Here is a 23,835-nt window from a genome sequence, read left to right on the forward strand (position 1 = left end):
AAACACAGATCCCGTGGGAAGGATTCCCACCAGCCCATGGTGAGAGCAGTGTCACCTTGAAGAGAGGTGTTCCTGTGTCCCTCTTTCCCACATCAAGTAACCCACAGTGAGCACACTGGTCAGGACAGTGCTTTCCAGCCAACCCAGCATCCCTGGGAAGGGAAATAGTTGGTTTGTGCTCCCAACTTCCACCTCATGCCTTCTCTCCAATCCTTGCCATGATAATTAATAAGCAGCAGCAGGTAATTTTTGTAGCTGCACACAAAAGATCTTTGTGTGTGTCATTCTTCATTTTCTCAGCCTCTCACTGGAGGAATTTAATTTTCCTTCCACTTTTAGCCTCTGGAACAAAACAGGCTCCTATGACCTGTGCTACAAGCTCTATGAGCCCACTGGAACTGAGCTGCACCACAACCCCTGGCAGCCTCTGCCTCAGAGATGGCACACGACAGCCCCCAGCCAGGAACTCCACCCTTGGGCCCCTCCTTGAGAACTTCAGTGCCTCACACCAGGACTGCTGCCTCTCCCAGTCCCTACCTTGGTTTATCAGATGGCCTTTTAACCTGTGGGGCTGCCTTGTTTTGGGAAGTAGGAACAGAGTGGTGCCCCCTTGCAGGAAGAGATGCATGGAAAGGGAGTGGCATGCCTATGGATGTTGTGGCACATAGTCACAAAGTCTCTGTGACTTTGCCCTTGGGACTGCCAGGCCAGTACTGGGAGAGGACAGGGAGGCACAAGCAGAGGGGCAGGTGCCCAAGGGCAGAGGGACCTCTCCCCATGGCCTCAAGCTGCAGGAATGGAGACATGACATCTACATCAACAACCATGCACCAGAAACCCCTAATGTAGCCTTCACTGATGCTCTCCTGCTGTGGGGCCAGTCACACTATCCCACACACATTAGAGTTGCTTTTCTTTCAGTTTTTTTTGCTGGGGAGCTCAGAAATAGCAGCAGAGAAGGAAACATTTCAGTGAACATCACTGCAGTGCTGTTAATGCCTCCTGGGCTTGTCCAGCCCAGCCAGGGGACAAAGCTGACTCCAAGGACACTGACAAAGCTCCTGTCACACAAAGGCCACAAGGCAGCACAAGCTACTGCCCATGTCAGGACCACAAACATCCCTGCTGCACCTGGGATGCTCCCACACCTGGTATCCTGGGAACAGAGGCTTTACTTGGGTCAGGAGGGGAAGGCTGGGGAAGAGAGATGGCAAAAAAACCTAAGAATGTACTGGCATTTCCTCCAGCCTCTACGAAACGGAGAGCAGAGCTGGAGTGCAGAGCTGTGGGCAGGTCTCAGCACCACTCCTTCTCTCTCCTCAGCTGTTTTTGACTCAGGGCTCTTAGACAACACATGGAGAAGTCACAGTCAACCTCTTCAAACTCCAGTCCCAAAGAAAACATACATATTTTCAGACGTGGTTTGGCTGTTGTAGTGCCTCAGCACCCTTGTATATGAAATCACTTGCTCAGAAGCAAAAGCCAAATCTCCTCTCACAGACATTCACCCTGGTCTGACAAGCTCAGCCTAGGCATCTTTCCCAAAAGTGGACAGCAGAATGTACATATTCTTCTTACAAGAGGCAGCAAGAACATACACAGGGTGTCTTGGTCCTGTCAATGCCAAATGGCAGAGAACAGGGCCAGGAGTGTCACCAGGAGGGCTGGCAGCTGGCCCAGTCCTTCACAGGCCAGACAGAGCTAAAAGCAGCATCGGCTTTAATCCCCTGAACCACCTAAAATAGCAAAGCATCTCCAGGAAAACTCACTTGGGCAGAAGCATCAAGACACAGCAGAGACCCCACTGGCCCCGTTCTGTCTATGGGGGGAGGGTAATCCCACAGGTAGTTCAGCCCACCCAGACCTCACTGCCTCTGATGGCATCTGCCTCTCTCTAATGAGCACAGAGATGAGGATGACCACAGTCCCATGGATGAAGGCTGGCCTTGGCCTCATGCTCCCACCTGGGACAACGTGGTTAAAGATGATGGGATGCTCATCCACTGCAAAGTGGGGTCAGCCAAGGACTGAGCACTGGGAAATTTGTACTCTGCAAAATAAACCACATAGTAAGGAAAGAAACAATATATAAATGTCTGAAACAAATGTCTCATCTCAGCAAAAGCAGGGGTGAGTAAGAGCCTGCAGGGGATTGCCAACAAGACCTTTGGGTCGGATCCTTTTCTAGCTCTGCCATGTCACGAACTATTTGTCTAATGTAGTTTTCCTTGGCTATTTGCTTGATTCCAGAATAACTGGGTCTGTGTAACAGATCTGACCCACTCAGTTACGCTCCCAGTGACTCCTGCAGGGTTGTGACCAAAAAGGCATCACATTTACAGGGGAAACAAGGCTGTCTGCTGCTCTCCATGGAAGCAGCAAGCCTGTTCCCCCAATCCTGGGGTACCAAGACATCTTTTCACCCACTGCTGCTGTTTAAATCCCCTGGAACTGCCAGCATTTGCTGTACAGCCAGTTCCCAAGTTGCTGCTCTGTGAGCCATGGTGATTAATTACTACCTTCTCTCTGGTGTGAAGGCACATCAGTGTCTGTACAATTGCATGTCCTCCAGCCAGACTAGTGAGAAGTCATCCAATCTGTAAACACAGATATGCATGTGGTGGCACTTCCAGCTGTGCTTCTCTCCTTTCTCCTCTCAACTTGGATATTCCAGTACGGGGAGAGGAAGCGGTTCAAAAATAATTTCAGGGGCTCTCTCAAGAGACAGCCAACAACAAAGCCACTCCCACGTGATGAGAGAGATCAGCATGGTCTACAATTACATGTTCTTAATTCTTCAGTGCAGATGAAGTGAGATGATGTCTGTGAAATCCTCAGAAAGACAGCCCGCTGTCCTGGCTCCCTTTCTTAGCAGGGCCACAGAGAGCTGAAACAATGGAGAGATTTATTCCCTGTCTCACACAGCATGCTGCAGAGGCAGTGTGCTAATATGACTGCATCCCATGTCCTCTGCAGGAACCAGGTGCAGCACCAAGAAGTGACCCAGTCACCACTGGAGTATGGTTGTCTAGGATCTGTGGCACACTGTCATGCACTGATGGATGTCTAATTCCTAGGCTCAAACTCCTCAGGTTCCATAGGGAAGATCAGCTCAGTTCTTGGAAGAGAAATCCTTAAGGAGTCTGCCAATGTGCTGTACCTGTGCTCGTGGCTCTGATCTGGGTCTGAGCTCTCCCTACACCCACACGACATGTTGGTTATGGAGTTTGGATCAAGGCACAACTACTGCTTGAAGCAGAGGAGTCAGACACACCTTGTTCCTCCTTGCTTCCAGCACACTGCCAAGAGGCACACAGGGCATCTGCTTGTGCCTTTCGGGTGAGAAACTGCACTCCCTCCCTAGCACAGGCTGTTATTCCCTGGGGATAACAGCCCAGGGTAGCCCAATTTTCTGGTCTGACCTTGCTGCACTGAGCAGGCTGCACTGCCCCTTTGTCTCAACACAGGAGGAGTAAGGGGGCTCCAGACATATCTGGCACAGTAGGTAAATCCACACGTTGCTGGAGAAGGTGCTATAAGGTTTTCACACACCCCCCATGCTGGTGAAAGGCATTTTCTCACATTTGTCAAGAGTAGGGGATGCAGGTTAGAGCTCTATCCAGCAGAACAGTTTAGGAGAGATGCTGTTTTACCAGCAGTGGAACCACCACACCCTGCTTCCTGCAGATCATCTTTTCCTCCCTGTTTTTCTGATGCCTAACACCAGTTGATCCCACCTAGTTACCTCTCTCTACTTTGGGTCTTTTTCCACTCAGCTGCATAATTCCACAAATCTTGCAGGGACTTAAAATCTCTGAGATATCTACCCTTCTGTCAGCCAACAGGCTCTAAAGCTTACAGAAGACAAAAGGCAGAAAGATGGATCTGATAAGCCTTACACCATCGGGTTTTTAGCCAGGGCTCCTATTACAAGACTCAACAGAATGATGCATTTGGCACATGCAGCTTAATTTAGCTCTCCCTCATCGCCCTGTGCAGGCATCCACATGCACATACTCTTATCACCACGTTAAGTGACATAAAATCCACATCCAGAGGTTAGAATCAGGATGTGGTGCAAGTTCTTGATATCAAGTCCAGGCGGAATAGAAGAAAGAGTCAGAAGCAGCAGCTGCTGGAGGGTGTGCAGTCATGGAGGCTTTACACACACCCCTCATTCTCACACATACAGACTACAAACGGAGATACAAATTAGCTGTGCTATTTTTGCTACAGACAGAACTAAGACAGAATGAACAAAGCTACTGTCGTTACTATTTTAAGGACTCAGGACACCCTCAGATGCCATAAAGACAGAGGAGGAATATGTATGTAGGAGCATGCTTTTAGAGGTTCCACAGTGCTTTGAGACCCTGTGGTAATGGAAGAGAGATGCTACATAAACATGTTTGTTATATATTATAAATACAATGAGAAAATGTGTGAATGTAAATTGGCATGCATAATTTAACATTATTCAGTCTTAAAGCCTGTCCTTGATGGCTAAGCCAGAGGCAGTCAGGGAAGGGAATCCCTGCTGGTCCCTGTGGACAGGGGAAAGGCATTCAGACAGCCCTGTGTTGCCAGGTGGCACACACAGCTGTGGCCCCAATAAAACCAAAGCCAGGAGAATTTTCCTGATCACAGGCCCGCAGGATGTCTGCATGGCTGTATGCACTGGAGACACCAATAGGATTAGGGCAAAACCACCAGACTGGCACCTCAGCATCAGGCAAATCACTCCATGTTACCTGCAAACAAGCTGTCTTTTGGGTTGGGCCTGCCTTCATGACCTTATCTTCAGTTAATTTTCCTCTTCAGGGGTCAATGACAACGTTCTGGTTGGGGGTCTTGGTGAACAGCAGCCTCAGAGAAAGATTGCAGCAGGTTCTGTGCCCCTGTGCTGTGGCTGAGGTTGCAAACACAGATGAGATGAGGCACAAGAACAAAGCAGCCATGGGGTTCCTGCCTTTGCTCTATCCCATCACGTGTGTATGACTCAGCTGGGAGAGCCAGTCATTAGACCAGGCTTATCCAGAGCCTGCATGGACACAGTGCATCCCTGAAGCTTCTTCCTCAGGGAGACTGCAGACTGGCCCTGGGAGGTTTTGACTTACTTCCTTTCCTAAAAAAAAAAATAAATCACTGAACATTTCATTAACTCATTCTCAGCAATAGAGAGCAATTCTTCAATAGAAATCACTTCCCAACAGGCCACAGTTTCTTTAAGAGGAGCTGCAAAAACTTCAGATCGGTGCCAGTAACATCCAAAGCATTTATAAAGCAATTACTGAGCTCTGTAATTCATCAGAGCTCAAGGCAGATCCCCAGGAAGAAGATAAGCACAAAGGTGCAATACAAAGCTGCTACTGCCAACCTGAGACTCACTGATATGGAGAAAACAACTGCAAAGAAAAATCATAAAAGCATTTGGGTTGGAAAAGATCATCAAGTCCAACTGTCAGTTCAGAACCACCATCAGTGTTCACCACTAAGCCACATCCACAAGTGCCACATCCACACATTTTCCGAACACTTTCAGGGTGGTGACTCTACCACTTCCCCGGGCAGCCTGTTCCAAAGCCTGACCACACTTCCAGTGAAGAAATTTTCCTTAATACCCAATCTAAACCTCCCCTGGCACAACCAGAGGCCATTTACTGTCAGCCTGTCACTTGTTACCTGGGAGAAGAGCCTGACCCCTACCTGACCACAACCCCCTGTCAGGGAGTTGTAGGGAGTGAGAAGGTCCCCCCTGAGCCTCCTTTTCTCCAGGCTGAGCTCCCCCAGCTTCTCCTCATCAGACTTGTGCTCCAGAACCTTCCCCAGCTCTGCTGCCCTTCTCTGGACACACTCCAGCCCCTCAATACCTTTCCTGTCGTCAGGGGCCCCAAACTGAACACAGTATCAACCAAATCAAATGAGACACACTGCATTGCATTGCATTAATTTTATGTCATTGCAGAGGCAGAAAGAATAAACAAGGTGTCTCAAAGAAGTGCACGAGATTTGCAGGCTGAGCTCTGAGCTCCAGCCCCACCACTGCTGCTGGCACTGAGCATGCAAAGAATGCAGTTCTGCTGTGCCTAAGTTCCCCCATCTGCCTTTTAGCCCCAGCACTGCCTTTCTGTGCCTCTGGCTATATCTTGTTCCAGGTTGCTTTGCAGGCTGAGGATTGCCAGGCCACATGATGGACTGTAGTGTGAAAAAAGGGAAGAAAAAAGAAAAAGAAAGTGACTCTTGGGGCTTGCTGTACAGCTCAGAGGAAGGGCCCATTTAATTTTTAAACCTGTCCCCTGAGGCCAACGCCAGGTACTGAGACGAAGATACAAGAATAAAGAATACCATAGCAGGGAGCAACAGAGTAATTTGCACTCTGGTTCCCTTATCCATTAGCTCCTGGCTGGCATTTCCTTCAGTGGAGGACTTAATCAGCTCCTCAGACAGCGTGCCTCCGGTGATGCTTCTGGCATCCTTCACCTCCACAGACACTTTCCCTTCTTCATGCACCCCAACGTGGTCTCTCTGCCTGTGAAGCTGCTGAGCTGTGCCAGAGCCCAGCTCTCCTCCGAGCTGTCTGTCCCCTGTCATGCACGGGTCACTGGCTGCATGGTCAGTGCTCATTTACTCCTCAGCAATGCCAATACAGAGCACAAATAAACTGATCTCATTCACACTGCCTTGCACCGGTCAATTTAGCATTTCCCCTGATGCTGGAGGGCTGTCGTGTGCCACGACAAGCTCTCCTCCCTGCCTGGGCTTCCCCCTCTGCCACCTCTGCCCACGGGGCTGCCACGCACCGGGAAAGGCTTTGGAAAAGAAAGGAAAGCAAATAAACACAATGGAAAAGAAAGAAACGCACAGACTGCCATGTGCAGATAACTCCTCCCGGGTTTGCTGTCCCAGAGTCGCACGGACAAACTGAGAGTCTCTGAAGCACAAGATAAATCCCCAAACACATCCCGTGCCCCTCCCTCACATCCCCTCTCACCTGCCTTCCCCAGGCCGCCCAGGGAAGTGCCTGGCTGCCAAAGGGGGCCAGCAAACCCTGGGAGCAGTGGAATCATCCCCACAAGGCAAGATGAGCTTAGTCGTGCACTCAGGCTGGTGTTTTATCCCCCAGGGAGCAAAATCATTTCAGAGGAAATTCCTCTATGGCTCTAAATCTCCTCTTCCCCAGCCAGCATTATCTGTCCCAAGGACAGGAAGGCTTTTTTATCACCATCACTCACAAAAACTCAGCCACCAACATGGAATTGTCAGACCTGCCCACTACATGAATTACGATATGCTGCATGATACTCTGATGCTCCCATCAGAGACAAGCAGAGGGCAGATGCCTCCAGATGTATGTAGTTTTTAATTTCCTTTGCTGGGGAAAATGTTTTCTTGTTTTAGTGATGTGTGTTCAAAGCGTTCCAGTTCCCATGGCAACCCCGTGCTTCCACTGGAGATGTCATTTCTCATGCCATCCCTTCAGAATTCAACATCTCCTAGTAGAAGTTTTGAAGAAATGTCTCTCTTAAATATATATTTATTAGAGACACTGCCTGCAAGTGTGTTTTATTGACATGTTTCTTAGGTGACTCAGCCTACAGAGGAGAAAGCTGTCTCCAGAAATATGTTGCCTGCCAATCTGTCTTTTCTCAGCTTCTGTTTTCAACCAGAAGTCTCCTCTCTTTTTCTGCCACATACATATTAGCCAACACCTGCTCCTTTTTTTTTTTTTTAATTCCTTTCTGTTCCCATCACTCTTGCCCATGCCCAGCTCCCCAGCAGTGCAAGCACAGCAGGGGTGTGCCCAACCAACTCAGCACAGGCCAAAAGTATCTGCACCCATCCCCTGCCTGCTGGCACAGGCCCCCTTCTGTAGGCAGAGAGCCTCATTATACATTTTCACACAGAGAAACCCCCAAAGTATTGCAAAAGAGACATCACTGCAATGCCTCTCCATTCTCAGAGGGCAGCGTCAGGAGCATCTGCACCATCTCTGCCCCTGTGCCATGTGGCTGCAGCCCCCGGGCACCAGGAGCCCTCTGGGAAGGGGTGAGCACATCACAGCTCTGATCGTGCTCCCAGCACAGGAGCCTGGACCTGGGGCTCCCACCCTGGCTGGGGGAAGGATTCATGCCCCTGGTGTTACCTGGTGTCATTTGGACACCCTCATTTCAGTGGCTCGCAGCATTGTGGTACCTCTCTGGGCTCCAGGAGCTGAGGGATGCTGAGATGGAGCTGTGTCCCTGCCTAACTCCTGCCTTCCCTGCCACACCAAGGCATGCTGCCTGCCCCTGTTCCCACACAGCCCTTGCCTAACCATCACAGCCCAAAAACCTCCGCCTCCGGCTCAGAAATCCCCCGCGGCGAGATGTAACATCCCACCCACGGCAGCTTCCGAAGGTTTTTAACAGGACCCCCGGGGAGAGTTTCTATTTCAGGCTGCAGGCACGGAGAGAACAGGGAGGCCCCTGCAGCCTGCAGGGATGCCCAGGCTCCCCCACCCAGCAGGACCCCGGGTACCACAAAGCCCTCGACCCTCCCTGGCACCACGATCAGCATCTCCCAGCTCCCGACAGCTCCCGGGAAGGAGGCGGTACCAGCCCCAGCGAGGGTCCCGGCGGGAAACCACGCTGGAGATCTTTAATAGAGCTGTAACATTACAGCTCCAAATTGCCTTCCTCCAGCAGACAAATCCGAGCAGGTAAATCGGCAGGAGCTGAGCAGATCCGGAGGCTGATGGAGCTAATCCCAGGCATGTTAAAATGCAAAGACCCAGGGAGCCTCACTCACACCCGACGTGATCTCTGGAGCTCCCTGCTGTGCTTAATTCTCAGGTGCAGCCTGCTCGGGGGGGTGTGAAAAGCAGAGGAGAAGGCAGAACACTGGGAGCAAACACCACACGCTTCAAGGTCAGGACAGTGTCCCTCAGCAAAGCCATGCACCAGCCAAACAGCAGCTCCTGTTCACCCCGGCTGGGAAACCACACGGGTAAACGTTGCTGGTGTCCCTCAGAGAAGTTCACAAATGTTTCCTTAGCCCAGCCTCGAGCAGGGACACACGGGCTCAGGGGACACTTCTTGCTGACTCCAGACTTCACATTAATTGTACCGTCCCACCAGCCATTAATCAAACGTCTTCCACTTGCATTTTTTATCGAAAATCAATTTAATAAAGTAGGTGGGAGTCCACACGCTTCCATAACATCAGATAAATATTCATGGGCGCTTACACTGCTTTAGCTAAATGAGTTTTTTAAATTTAAACGGTGCAATTTCCTTTTTCCTTAATGTATATCTTGGCCTGCCCTTGTTCAGGAATAGAGACGAGGTGGGACTCAGCCCTGTGCTGGTACACCAAGGAACACTCCTTTGCTGTTGAGCCAGCACCTTCGGGCAAGGATAATGTCATCCATAATTGGAAATACCAGTCTGCTGGGGTCAGCATCGCCTGGAGCAAATCCCCAGACGGGATTCAAAAGGACCATTTGGAGTTGAAAATTCATTTTCAACCACTAAGAGCGTAGCCACCATTTTTACCTTGGCACGTGTGCTGCTTGATATCTGCTTTTCCCTCCCCGTTCAAGCAGCCATTGTGCTCCAACAGCCAAAGCTAACGAAAGCCCTCAGAAAATGCATCCTCCTGATGCTCATTGAAGGGGGTTAAAAGGCTTCCAAGCTACCAAAATACACAACACACCAGTGAAAGAACAGAAACACACCCACTCAAAACTGGTGAGTCCTCGGAGAAGGGATGAGCACCAAGCTCAGCCTCACTGACACAACCTCCCCCTGCAGCCCTGGGGAGGGCAGGTTGACCCCTTGCTCCCTGGGGAGACTGAGGAGCAACCCCAGCTGAGGCTCATTCCTGCTGTCCTCCTGCCCAAAGGCAGTCATCACAGTCCAGATGGAAGGAAAAACCTGACACATTGATCAAATTTAGGAGGAAGGCGAGATTCAGACAGTCCCTATCAGTGAGAGATTTTATAGCATCTAACAGCTCTTTGTTCACTGGAGCAGCGAGGAGCTGCGGCTTCCAAAAAGCAGCAATGCAGGGCAATTCACCCAGCGCCAGGATTGCTGTCATGTTCTCCCAGTGACACCCTGCTCTTGAAAGGCAGAGCTTTAGAAATCAAGCACATCATCATTTTGCCTTTGTTATTAACGCAAAGCGACTTGTTTGCATCGTTACAGCCTCGACCTAATTCCCCGTGCACACGCTCTCCCCACAGCAGCTCAGCTCCCTGGACAGGCTTTGCTCTCCCCGTGCTTTAATGACATGAAGGTTGTGACTGGCCCTGCAGACAGGCACAGACAGCCCCAGCCCAGGAGCAGGGCACGAGCAGCCCTCCCTGCCCTGTGCACTCCCTCTCCTCACAGGAGTCGCATTTCCCGTGTCCCAGCCCCAGGGTGTGGGTGGTGTGAGGACAAATGGAATCCATGAAGTGTCACCATAATAATTTTCTCCTCATCCCCAGCAGCTACTGATGCAGCAGAGGTGGGCAATCCCCACTTTCTGATGTCATGAGACAGTCTAGTCACTCAGTTCCTCCCAAACACAGCATCCACTGTGGGGACAGTTCTCCTGCAAGCCTCTAAGACTACTGACTCCTCTGATTTCCCCCCTATTAAGACAGCAGCCATTCTCCAGAGAGATCACCCTTGCTGGAGACAAACTGCCTGTCAGCAAACAGCATTAAATACAGGGTATCATATTTGACAGATAATGGCATGCTTTTAGTTTTTTCTCTCTTGGATGCAGGTCACACCACTAATGTCATCTGCAAAAGCTGAAATCCTACATGTGAAAAGGTAAAGCTTAATTGCCTTGAACAGCAACTCTTGTATTGACTCCAACATAAGGCCCATAAATATTAATACAGCTATATTTAGACCCTTTCAATTATACATACAAAATTGAACATCTTTCTGGGAACAAATCAGTCCAGATAGTGTTTGGATTTTTTTTCCTTTTCCCTTTTTAATGTATTCTGTATCAAAATAATAATAATTCCAATAGACCTAAGGCTTTTTTAAAAAAAAAAACACAACCCCAAACCATCACCTCCAAAACCAGTGGATGGAGGCAGAGGCTTACAGATACTTTCAGCTGGCTCAACCAACTTGCTCTGGAGATATCCAGTGGCACTTTCATACTCCTAAACCCCTCTGCCTCACGTGGTTCCCCTCTTAGTTGTTAAATTCAGTCCTTTTTCTGGCTGGCAGTAAAGGGGACCCACTAAAGGTGTGTGCACAGAAGGACACACACAGGGGAACCAGCCCAGCCTGGGACCTGGGGGTGCCAGGTCACTGCTGGCAGGGGATGCTCCAGAGGAGAGGTGCCACCCGAGCATGGCCATGCCCACACAATGCTTGCTGCTGTCAAAGACCTTCTCTTTTGTATAAAAATCACATCCACTTTACTGATTTGCAAATTAATTATACATCACTTTCCTTGCCAAAGTGGACTTAATGGTATTAACATTACATGACAAAGAGAAGCTATCAGAGAGCTTCTCTCATAATGATGGCTAGATTGGTCGAGAAAGAAGAAAGGAGATTTCATGCTTTTGTTCTTTAACCCTTCCTCATAAAAGCAGACAAGACCTTTGTTCTGCCTTTTCTAGGAAAAGGCTCTTTCAAAATCTCAGGTGAGACCAGGTGCATCTCTCCAAAGGGAAGAGCTCTAATCTTTCCTGCACAAAAGCCTGTAATTCAATTCCCACATGTGAACAGACCCTTTACAGAAAATACAACTTGTGGAAGAAAGATTTTGCACCTTCCTTTTTTTTTTTTTCTTTTTTGCAAGACAGCGGCCTTAACTGGCCAAAGTGACATCCACAGCTTTCAAGAGATATGTCTTCAGGTGAGTAAGCAGGACTGCAAGAAATCTGATCTGGCCTGTATGGATACAAACAACTTCCTCAGCAAGAGCCCAGGAGGATGCAGAGAGCCTTGTACAGAGGCTCTGGTGCTGCACACACCAAATGGTTGTGGTTTGGGGGACGTTATTTCGGTCCTCAGATCCTTTCCTCAACAAAGTCTTTTGTGTCAGAACTGATCCTTCCAAACCAGGGCCGTCTGAAACGGTTTTGGTGATGCTGAAATAGCATCTCGACTCTTGAGACACAATTTATTATTTTGCTCCAGTCATGAATCATTCCAGCCACTAATGCAGTCTGAGCTTTGTCATCAACAGGATTTTCCAGCAGATTTTGGGGGAAGAAAAAAAAAAAAAAAGTCATATTCTTTTTCCATGCCTGTTGTTCTCAACAGTTTGGTTTGAATTATGTTCTTCCAGAAGGTAAAGTGAACGGGGTGTCCTTTTCTCACAATGCAAATTGCAGATTAAAAGCTCTCTCTAGGCTATACTCCTTGCCTACAATTGCCAGTACTCCAGAAGCACTCCTTTTTTTTTTTTTTTAATAAATATTAGCAGTACATCATTCAGAGGCAGATTTTTTAAAAAAGCTGCAGGTGAGTACACCAAGAAATCATTACATGAAACTCCTGCCCCATCAGGTGAGAGTTTTGCCATTTACTGCAACAAGATGAGTATTTCTCTCTGCCTTTTAGTAGTAATTTGTTAAGGGACCCTGCACAATTTAGCCTCAGAGTCTTGCAGCAGCTCACTCCCCAAAGCCCCATGCGTCTTCCAGAGCCTCACGAACACTCCAATGTTTTTATTTAATCAAACAATAACCTTTAAACAAATGGAACAGCATTAACAAGCTAACAGGTCTGAATCAGCAGCATTAATCCCCCCCTCCACAGGGGGCTCAGATAGATGTGATTGCTTCTTCCAGATGGATCAGGGCTGAAATTCAGCACCAACACGATCAATGACTTTGCCTCATCAGACATAATCAGTGCCTCTGTATTACTACACAAACTGCTGCAAACATTTTATCCTCTAGCTCAAGGAATAAAAGAACTGCTGTTTCCTCAATATTTGACCAGTTGTTTCACCATCAGCTTCCCAGAATAAACCAATTAAAGTTGTTTTCAAACTCTAAAACGCCCAATAAAAAAAAAAATCTTATTTCACAATCCATATCAAAGACACATTATAAATCCTTTACGTGGGACTAAATGAATGGAAACTAATAAATGAGTAGCTGCCATAGTCCAACAGATCAATAAAGACATCCTCACAAGCAGTTTATAGCCATCTATAACATCATCTACTAATGTTCTTAAAACCATCTAACACATGTTCAACACGCTGAAACATCAGCTCTCCCCTTCCAAAGTCATTATAAACAAACATCAACATGCACCCACCAGCTTCCCCTCGGGCAGGATCAGCTGCCCAACATTTGCACTGGTTCACTGCAGGTGTCTGAGCAAGCACTGAGGCTCTGAGGTGTCACTCCAGTAGAAGTTACTGGGGCAAAAATTCCTCCAGATGGCTCTTCACTTTCCTAGAAGAATTTCTCACCCTTTGGGGAAAAATCTTCTTGCCTACATGTGTGGATACAGGGCTGGTTCAGCAGCTGGGGGGTCTCCTCACTGGGAGCACACTCAGCAAACGAAGGCACCAGCTGAAAAAAGGCATCCAAGGGAGCACGAGAAACACCTTCCCCTTCACAGCCCTGCAGCCTGGGGGCTTAGTTGGGCCTCTCTGGAGAGCCCAGGAGTGGCCCAAGGACAGCAGGTGATGGACTTTGGCCACACAACTGGCCCATGGGAGGGTGGCCGGGCAGGGACCCACTGTGGTGCCCCCCTCACAGCCCTGCGGTGACACTGCAGTGCCCCCGAGGGACCCGGTGCTGACCCGAAGCCCAGGGGCTGGTTTCACACCCAAAGCTATCAATCCCTCTTCACAGTGCATTCCTGACCCCTCTGGAGTGTTTGTGATATCCCTGAAGCTTTGATACGGGCTTGTTGCCCCAAGCACATTCATCACTTATTGAAGAGAAGACTTTCCCCCTTAGGCACAGCAGCCCGCGTTCCTCGCTCGCCTCCTGACGTGTGCCAGCCTTTCCACACAGAGCTTCCTCTGGCTGTGCACCACGGGTTTAACCAGCAACACAACTGGGAGTTCTGCATCAGAGAGGAGAGCACCAGGGCTGTGCAAATCCATGGCAAAGCTGCCTTTGGAGAGCTGCCCCCGAGGGGAAGACAACCTTTTTTTAATTTGTTCACAGATAACTTCAGAAGTCTGACGAGACAGAGCAGGGTCCCTGTTGCCCAGAAAGGTAAACAGAAGAAAATGCTGTTCAGGCAATGCCTCAGCTCCAAATTAAAACTCATCAAGGAATCTCAGACAAAGACAAAAATCTGAGATAAGACATGGATTTTTTTTCTAAGGATCAAATTCCTCCCTGGAGTAATCAATGAAGTCAGATCAGAGAAAAGAGATGAGAAGTTGGGAGAAGTGGAACACTAAGACAGAAAAACAGATGAAACACAGTCCTGAAACCCTAGAAATCACAACAAACCACAAAGGACCACTGGGTTTGTCATCTAATGTTTGTCTCACACAAACAGCAGATCTAGGTAATGTTTATGACAGACTGCAGCCAGCTTCATCAGGCACAGGTGAAAAAAAATGAAGATCTCAAGAGCAGCCCGAGGCAGGGACACCTGAGGACCAGCTCTGCTGCAGCAGGGAGTGGGACAGGATTCTGCCACTGCCACTCAGGTGTCCCCACAGCACAGGCAGTGCCCAATGCTTCTGCCCAGAGACCAGGAACAGAAAGGCAATTCTAGAATTTATTATTGTGAATATTTCAGCCCCTCTGCTTTAATGCTCACACAGTAGCAGACAAGGAGGAGCTCAGGACAAAATGACACGTGCACTGAGGTGCAACACATCAGGCATTGCCCCAGAAAGTCTCAACATAAAGGAAGCCTCTCTGAACCAAAGTCCAAAACTTCTGGCCCATCAGCACTTGAATTGGTGAGATAGACGTGGCAAGACAGGGATACAGATGTTTCTTACTTGCTCAGAAGCCATCCTGCCAAACTACACCATCATTAAAAAAAGCAGGAAGAAACATTGCACCACAGAAAGAAGAGACAAGAACAGCTCCAACTGAGGTGCACTCCACTTACAGAAGAATAAAGGGAATACGACAGCAGGATAAATATTAACAGGTGGCTAAAGATCAAAACCATCAGCAAGACAGAACTGACACAGTGAGGCCAGATAAAAGGCACTATAGGCCCATGTCAGGCAACCCTGAGCTGAGTCCTTTTGTGAGCAGCAGACCCTGACTGCACCAAATCCTGCTTGACCCCGAGGGTGTCTGTACTGAGCCCAGTGTGGGCAGGGAGATGCTGACACCAAGCCACAAAGAGCAGTGCAGTGGAGGAGAGGAGGAAGAGGAGCCTTGTAAGCAATGCTGCATCCAGGAGGGATAACACAGATCGATCCCAGCCCACCGGCTTAACATGGTACAAATTACTTTTTAATTGCAGTCGGAGAAATTGGCTTATCTAGGAAGTTTACAACTCATCTTCTAGAGAACTGAGCAGCCTACTCTAGCCTCCTCTTCCCTGGGGCAAAATCTTCTCCTCCTGGCAGTGCATGGAAAAGGCCAACAGTTTTCTGGAGCGCAGGTTTCCTGGTCGCCCAATGGAGAGACTTTGTCCACCACTGCTCCAGATGCCCTCTGGCTTCCTCATCCTTACACCAAGTGTACCTCAGGTGAATCCCCAGCCCTCTGAAGCAGGCAGTCTCTGGCTTAGCTGGAAAAAACCCTACCCTGATTTTCAAACAGCTGTGGAAAGGTCCCACACACCTCCCCAAGCTCCCCTGGTAACTTTCAATTGCCAAATATTAAAAGGATTATTGAGGCTGTAAGGAAGGAAAAGCCTGGAAATGTCCCTTCCTGTCCCTTCCCAGACATTCACATATCTCTGTTTCAGTTGCAGCACAAGGGGCCCAAATTTCATCAGTTAGGAAATAAGGTACAGGAGGCACAGCTGCACAGGGAGCATCACTGACCCTCAAACCCTCAACCACCACATCCCCCCTCGTGTTCACTGTGCTGGACATCACACTGGCTGTGTAAGGACTGCAGAACTTCCCTCACTCCTCACAGCACCAGGACACACAGGGTATTTTAGTTCATCAGTCTTGGAGGATCACTCGTGGTCTCATCCCTTACATCCCACTCCTTGAGCACCTCTTCCTGTGGGGTATAGGATGTCTCTCCCTTTGTCAGCCAGTGCTACCTCTTTTTCCTGGCCACATCTGCTCTCTCCTACTCTTGCAAGCTCCAGGTGCACAGCTCCCTGTGTGCCAGCTCTGCAGGAGCCCCAGCAAGAAGAACCTGAGAGCTGTAAATAGATGCTTCCCACTGCAGCCCCTCAGGGCTGGGAGGTGTGTGCCTGCACAGCTCCAGAGCAGGAGCAGAGGCCAGTGCTGTCCACAGAAGCTCTCTCCACGGGACATTTTCTTATCCTACAAGGTTGGCCATGGCAACAGATGTCTGCATCCCCTCAGGGTCCACTTCTGTTCCTCTCCTGACTTAATAACCAATCTGCCCCGTGTTTTCCCAGGGGAAACACAGGTTGTCTGCTGATAGTTCCTTCCTCTCCTCCCCCACTCTGAGTCCTGTAACATCATCCCTTTACGCAGCTACCCCTTCCCCAAGCCCAGACTGTCTTTCAGTGGTCATGAGGCCAAAGGAAAGGCTCAGCTTTGTTCCTAAGAGGAACCCAGCCCTGGCTCAGCTGGCAGAGACAGGGAGAAACCTTCTACCAGCCACAGAAGACTTCTCTGGGACACCAGTGGTTGTGTCCCCAATGCTACAGGGTGCTACTGCAAAAAGAGGAGTCTGACAATCACTTTCTTTCCCCTGGCCCCCTCCTTTCCTCTTCTGGAGTATTCTCATAAACCTCCACTTGCCTCACGACAGCAAGGACTCTGAGCTAGAGAGGATGCCCTGAGCCAGCTCCTGGAGGCAGGAGCATCAGCAGGGCCCAGGATTACCCTCACCTGGAGCCTGGCTCAGCAGCACCAGGAAGTCCCAAGCAGCCTCAGCACTGGTTTGCTTTAGTCTGTGTCTGCAGCATCCTGGTAGGAAGAGGAGCTCTGGCATGGGAGCTATTAGAGTGGGTGGCAGCAGATGGTGAAAACAGAGGGGATAAGAAAATAAATACAAAGAGGCTATCTTGAGGGGAGAAGTCACCACATTAACACTCTGTTGCTTACACAGTGTCTTTTCCCGAAGTCTAAACAAACATTGCTCGGTTCCCGGCGCACGGGGAGCGGCTCTGCCGAGCGTGGGGGACAGGCACTGAGCACACAGCCCTGAGAGGGGCTGCAGCACTCCCAGCCCCGCCTGTCCCAGCCATTTGCAGGGGGATCTGTCTCATGCAGAGCAGGGAAACCAGCCAAGGAGGGATGTTGCATGTCCTTCTTTGGCTAGTTCATCTCTCCATCAGCCCGTGTGTGGACACAGTGACACCACAGCTGCCCTGTCCACGGGCACCAAAGCAGGACTTTAGTGCTACTAATGGATGCCATTACCTGACATCTTCAGAAAAGCAAGTGGAAGATATTCCTGAGGGAAATGGGGAGAGCCAGTGCTGGGTCTGTCTCCAGGGACTGCCCAGTGCTGCCTCACAGGAAAGCCAATGTACCTTGTCAGTCACCGAGCAGCACAGCTGCTAATTTGGAGCAAAGCAATCCCTCTCACAGATCTCACACAGCCTTGGACAGCAGGAGCCCACCTCTTGCTGATTATCACCCCAGGCTCTTCCATTAACCCCCAAGTCTGGAGGCTGCAGCAGGACCATTTCTGCTCCTCTGGCCACCAGCAGCAGTGGGGAAGGTCCTTCTGTTCCTGAGAGATCTCCAAAAGTTTGGCCTTGGGGAAAACAGGTCCAGCTAAAAGTGGGGAGAGCCCGGCTCACCAGGCTGCCCCGTGTGCAAACACAACTCATTGCCAGCCAACAGCTCCCAAAACCTCTAGCCCTTGTCAAAACCTCCCATCTGGGCCCACAGGACTGCTCTGCCAGGGGAAACCAGAGGTGAAAGCAGTCTTTAAACATACAGTGGCTGGTTCAGGCAAAGGCAATTTATTATGTTAAGCACGTTGTTAAAGGATCTAAAGCAACAGAGAAAAGATGTTCCAAGAAAGGTTTTAACTTTCCCAGCAAGGGGCTCCTGGGAGTCCTCTTGTTAATGCTTTGCATGGGTTTGCCTGCAATTGAGCCTACGGTGAACATAAATGCCCCCTCAGTCCCCTTTCAGAACTCATTTCAGTTAAATCAATACAGCCATCGGGGAGACTTGAGGAAGCAAAGCTATTAGTGGGACCACAGTTAATTCTGGGGGAAAGAAACAAGCAACAAAAGCAATAAAACTGATGGATTGCTTATGCAGACACAGTAACTCTTTCCTGCCTGGGTCCTGCAGCGTGGCAGAGCATCAGAGATGAGGATGCTCACTGCAGAAACCCTTCTTCCCCAGGCTTTGCATGGTCTCTGCTTGGGATCAGAGTACTCCTGGACAGGTGCAGGGCAGAGGGCTGTGGCACAGAGGTGGGCTGGGGGCTGGGAAGGGACAACAAAGCTGTTCTGAGCAAGGGAGGGTGCAATTCCAGGCTAGCACTATAACACCAGAGTCCCCATTAGCATGCAAGAGCCCAGGAAAGCTTGTTCCCAACCTCTCTTGGCAGTGGGACCTTCGGAAAACAGGAGAGCACATGGTGACTCCAGCTTTGGGTTCAGATTGTGATCCAGCAGCACACCTTTGCAGCCAAGCAGGAGAGCTCAGAGCAGGGCAGGGACATCTCCTCAGAGGCCCCAGTGACACACAGCTGTCAGCATCTGAGAGGGGTCAACTCTGCCACAGCAACACACCAATAAACCACCCAGGTCTACATCTCCCTCAGCCCAGCTCACATCTGTCTTTCCCACACATCTCCCCAATTTTTCTGCCTCCTTATATCACGATAACTGAAGGCATAAGCATTAGGTGGGAAGGTGGCTACTATTATTTTGCTTTCTGAAGCCCCTTAAACAACTGCAGGTGCTTGGAGAGAACCTCAGCAGCAGCAACAATAGCAGCAGTGTTAAATGCAGCTCGGGAGGCAGCAAAGCCCGAGTGGCTGCCTGGTGTCCAGAGCAGCACACAGGGAAGAGCTTGTCAGGTGACAGCTACAGTAAAAAAATAACTGAGCAGGTGTCAAGATAGAGGCTCTGTAGCAAAGCAAACTGACTGAAAAGCAAAACCAACATGAGCTGAAGGTCCTGCAAACTGGTGGTACAGAATCATAGAATCACTCACATTGTTAAAGATCTTTAAGAGAATCAAGTCCAACTGCCAACCCAGCACCACCATGTCCTCAAGTGCCACATCCAGATGTTTTTGAACACTTGCAAGGATGGTGGCTCTACCATTTCCCTGGGCAGCCTGTTCTGGTGCTTTACAACCCTTTATGTGAAGAAATTTTTCCTAATATCCAATCTAAACCTCCCCTGGTGCAACTTGAGGCTGTTTCCTCTTGCCCTGTCAGTTGTTACCTCGGAAAACAGACTGACCCACACCTGGCTGCAACCTCCTTTCAGGGAATTGTAGAGAGGGAGAAGGTCCCCTCTGAGCCTCCTTTTCTCCAGGCTGAGCCCCCCCCCAGCTCCCTCAGCTGCTCCTCATCCAACTTGTGCTCCAGACCCTTCACCAGCTCCACTGCCCTTCCTCTGGACAAGCTCCAGCACCTCAATGCCTTTCTTTAATTCTTGAATGTATCAGCATTTCTGAAATGCTAATGCCTAGAAAATAGTAGCAATAAGTTTATTCATTGCTGCTCCATCTACAGGCCTGTCACTGTAATGTCACAGGTGACCCCAGCACTCAGAGACTGGCACTTCCCATCCCACAAGATAAAAACCAACAAAACAGCACCGACTCAAAAGAGGGAAACCACAGACTGACTCTGGCACTGAACCAGCCTCTCCTCCTGACTTTTCAGTAAGTCATCTGCACTGCCTCTCCTTTCTAGAGCTGCACAGCTGTGGGAAGCATCATCTCTCCACCGAACTGACCTCCAAGCCCAGGTCTCAGGCGGTTGTCGTACCCATCCAACAGCCTGTCCAGGATGCGGGTGAAAATGGTGATGTTGTCTTTGCTGTCATCAACGACGTCTGAAACGTGCTTCTGAGAGAGCCTGGCACAGGGGGAGGGGAAAAAAAAAAGAGGAAAAAACATCATCAGAAGAGAAACCTGCCTTCAGAGTACGTGCTGTGAACAGTTACAGGGGATGAAGGGATGCTGGTTCCTGCTCCAGCCTGAACTGCAGGACGGGGCACACTTGTTGGCAGAGTGATGTGCTTGCAGGATGCCCCACAGGGCATCTCTAATCAACACCTCAGCACTGAGGCACCCGCCCTACCCCCTGCCCATCTTTCCGTGCTCAGGGCCAGCAGCACCATGGACAGTGGTTCAGGAGCCCCGTTTTAACAGGGAGTCTTCCCCCACCCCAGCATCCATCCCTGCCCCAGGAATGGCCATTGTATGAACAGAGGCTGTGGGCACCGCAGTTATTCAAGTGCCAGTATCTCCCTGCAGGCAGCACGGAAGGAGTGATGCCAGTTATTTGCCATTTCAGTGTTCCCTGCCCCCGGGAAAAGGGAAGGGAGGCAGAAAAGTAGGAATTCTGTAAGGCAGGCTTGAAGCCTGAGTCCATCATTAAAACACTTCACAAACCTTTTCTGCAGTTTCTTGAACTTTCCCTATTTATAAAAACAAATGATTTTTCACGTTCCCAGATCTGCTCAACACAAGAAGCCTGGAAGTCCCCAAACAAGATGATTTCCTCAGAATGTATTCTGCCCCAGGTGGAATAAAACAAGTAGTAAATTTCTCAAACAAAGCTCATCTTGCTGAACAAAATCTTCAATGCAGTTTTGCAAACACAAGGGGCTCAAATACTACATTTGCGTTTTGTGTCTCCCTTTCAATCAACAGAAAAAGAGCCTGTGAATCCTTCTGAAACCACCTGCCTTTAAAAGAGATTTCAGACAACACAGAGTACCAGTGCTGTGGATTCAAGTGCAGCTTTCCCCAGCAGAAATAGCTGTTAGGACCAGAACAAATGGAAAGGCAGAAGATTAAGTAACAGAAAACCAAAAGAAAAAAAAAATCTATAAAGATGAAGAGATTGCAAGGAAGATGGAAGAGGAAATAAGAGAGAGACCACTGAGGCAAAAAAAAAGATTAAGAGGCACAGAGAGGCAGCAGGATGGCTGAGGATGCCCAGCCAGGCAGGGGAGAAAAGGCTGCTGGAGTGGAGAGAGCAGTGCCCTGCTCCCCACAGCTGGGGGAAGAGAAGCCCCTAAATAGTTGCTTTCTAAGGGTTTTGCCCCTTTCCTTCTCCACCTCAGCCTTATTTCCTTTTGTTCCAGTTGCTCTTTGCAGCCACTGGTTTAAGCATGCATGAGGAAGAAATTGGGGGGAAAAAACCAAACAGAAAAAGGAACATAATTCAAGGAGTTCAATGCTCAATCCTGCTGTATCCCATCTGGTTGGACTAGTTACCCCTGACACTACTGGTCCATTTGTAAATACACTGTAGGATCATAGAGTGGGTGGTAAGTAGCAGAGCTGGCTTGGAGTTTTCTGTCAAAGTGTTCACCCAACAGAAAACCCAGATTCTGTAAGATAAAAGAGCAAAAGGTATTTTCTACCAAAAAAGGAAGATTTGAGGGCAGGATATGGGTATTTTTAGAGCCAGACTAAACCAGTACTATTTAGTATGCTGTAGTTAATTGAAATATTCCATTTGGGGCAACTCTCACACTAATTTTTGTTGCCTTCAATGACCAAACACTCAGGGAAACTGCATTTCAAGTGCTTGGGGTTCACTTCTCCAGGGGCTGGATCCCACCTCTCACAAGACCACTCAGCCTCTGTTTTTAGCAAAGCAAGAGCTGCTATCCTGGGAGAAATGGTCAAGCCAGGAAGCTCAGCCTACAGGAGCCCAAAGAGGGTAACAGTGCTTAAACTGCAGTTCCCATGGGATGTGGGGGTGAGGCATGGTCGGGATAACACTTGGCCCAGCCCTAAAGCAACCTCAGATCCAGAACATCAAACTGCATCACAGCCTTCAAGACTTCCCATTTCCATTTGAATCAAAGCACTGACTTTCACTTTTCATCTGGACTTGAACTCCCTGCAGGTAAGTAGAATTCTGAGAAATTTAACGAATGACTACTGTAATTAGTGGGGTTCCAGTTGTACCAGCTTTCAATACATGTCATGGTTAAAAGTTACCAGTGTCTGCTGATGAGTATATAACCATCTATAAGTTATGAACAGCCAGCATGCTCATGAAAGCTCATTCATTAATGTTTTATAGGCTATCTTTAAAAATTACCCATAATGTAAAGAGCGAGAGGACCGATTTCTGTGAGGGAACTCCTGGTGGAGGCTCCGCGGTGATGGGAAAAATGAGTTTACAAATTTCAAAGCTGTTTTACTTAGCCTGACATTTGAGGGTTTGACTTCAACGTGAGCAGTGTGGGATTCACTCGGGAGGCGCTGGGGAAAGAGCAGTGCAGGCAGGGTGAGGGAAGGTGCAGGCAGGGAAAAGGTAGCAGCATCTCTGCCTGGCACCTGATCTGGGCTAATTCCCCACTCCAGCCTGGTCTGGGCTGGCTCAAGTGGCCTTAATGTAAAGCTAAGGCTGCCCTTTAGCAAGCCATAAAGGAACTGCAAAGAGGGATGGGGATCAAGGTTTTAAAATAATTAAAAGCCTTTAGGCAGGGAGGACAGAGGTTTACAGCAAATTTAATTAGGACAGGCTTGAGGAAAAGTCATTACCTTGCCACCTGTGCACATGCTCTTTGGGGAGCTGTGCCACATCAGCACAGCAACCTCTGCACAGGGGTCCCCTCACAGACAGTTTAGAAAACAAATCCTCCTGTGGACTAATATTCTAAGCAATCCCCTTGGGGCAGGTGGTGAGGGAGCATCGGCAGTGGCTTCAGTGAGTGTGTGATGGGAAGGAAAAGAGCAGCAGTGGGGAAGGCAGAGGCAGGGCTGGAGGTACAGGGGCTGCTGACACCCCCCAACCATCATGGGGAGGGAGCCCCAGCAGCTGGACAGGGGGCAGGAGGTGCCCAGGGCTGTCTGTGCCTCTGCAGGCAGGGCAGGGTCAGCATTTACAGGGCAAGGCACGCTCAGGATGCCTCTGGGAAGTCAGATCCAAGCAGGCAAAGCAAAACAGGCAGGACGGGGGGGGGGGGAGGGGGGGGTGCTGGAGGAGCAGCAGCACTGACACCTCATGCATGAAGATCCTTGATCACTGCTGGACATGTAACTCAGCAAACATCACTCCAGTGTCCATACCTGGCACTCTAAAGGCTTTTCTAAATGTTTTATAGAAGTCATGTATTATTTGCACTTCTCTCCCTCTGTGCAGAGCTCCTCCCTCCCCACAGCTGGTGGCATCTCTGCCTCCCTTTCTCAAAGGCTTCCCCGAGCTCACGAAGCAAAGGCTCTGGTGGGATGCAGAGGAGGGCTGCAGAGCCTGTCACAGACTAACAGGATTTGTCTCCTGTCAGCTCCCAGAGGCTGGGAAGGTGAGGCTGGCAGCAGCACTCCCTGTGCCAGGACAGCTGGAGCCTGAACATCCCAGAACACTAACCTGGGCAGAGGGAGAGCAGCAAACCCAGGAGAGCTGGCAGAGAACCCCAGTGCTCCAGCGGATCAGGTGTGCTGACCATGGGTCATTACACCCCAAGCAACCAAACAGCTGAAGCAGATTAGTTTTCTCTTCTTTAAAATAGTATTAAAAAATGAAACTGGGGGGGGAGAATCTCTCTTCCGTGTTAAAACTCATGCAAACCAAGTCCCTGCCCAGAATGAATTGTGCAGAGGCCA

At 49.4% G+C, this 23,835-nt stretch overlaps 1 protein-coding gene across 4 annotated transcripts in view; it reads right to left on the minus strand.

The window, feature by feature from the left end:
- The window catches only part of GABRA3 (gamma-aminobutyric acid type A receptor subunit alpha3), a 72,424-nt gene that overhangs the window by 32,415 nt on the left and 16,174 nt on the right, over window positions 1–23,835 (minus strand). For 3 of the 4 annotated variants that reach the window (XM_032701903.1, XM_032701904.1, XM_032701906.1), the window contains exon 3: window positions 19,998–20,119. In XM_032701903.1, coding sequence (XP_032557794.1) covers window positions 19,998–20,119 — 122 coding nt within the window. Of the gene's footprint in view, window positions 1–19,997; window positions 20,120–23,835 lie in introns of those variants that run through there. The other variant, XM_032701905.1, reaches the window with a different exon arrangement.

This window comes from Chiroxiphia lanceolata, chromosome 14, assembly GCF_009829145.1.
Source record: "Chiroxiphia lanceolata isolate bChiLan1 chromosome 14, bChiLan1.pri, whole genome shotgun sequence".
Lineage (NCBI taxonomy): Eukaryota > Metazoa > Chordata > Aves > Passeriformes > Pipridae > Chiroxiphia > Chiroxiphia lanceolata.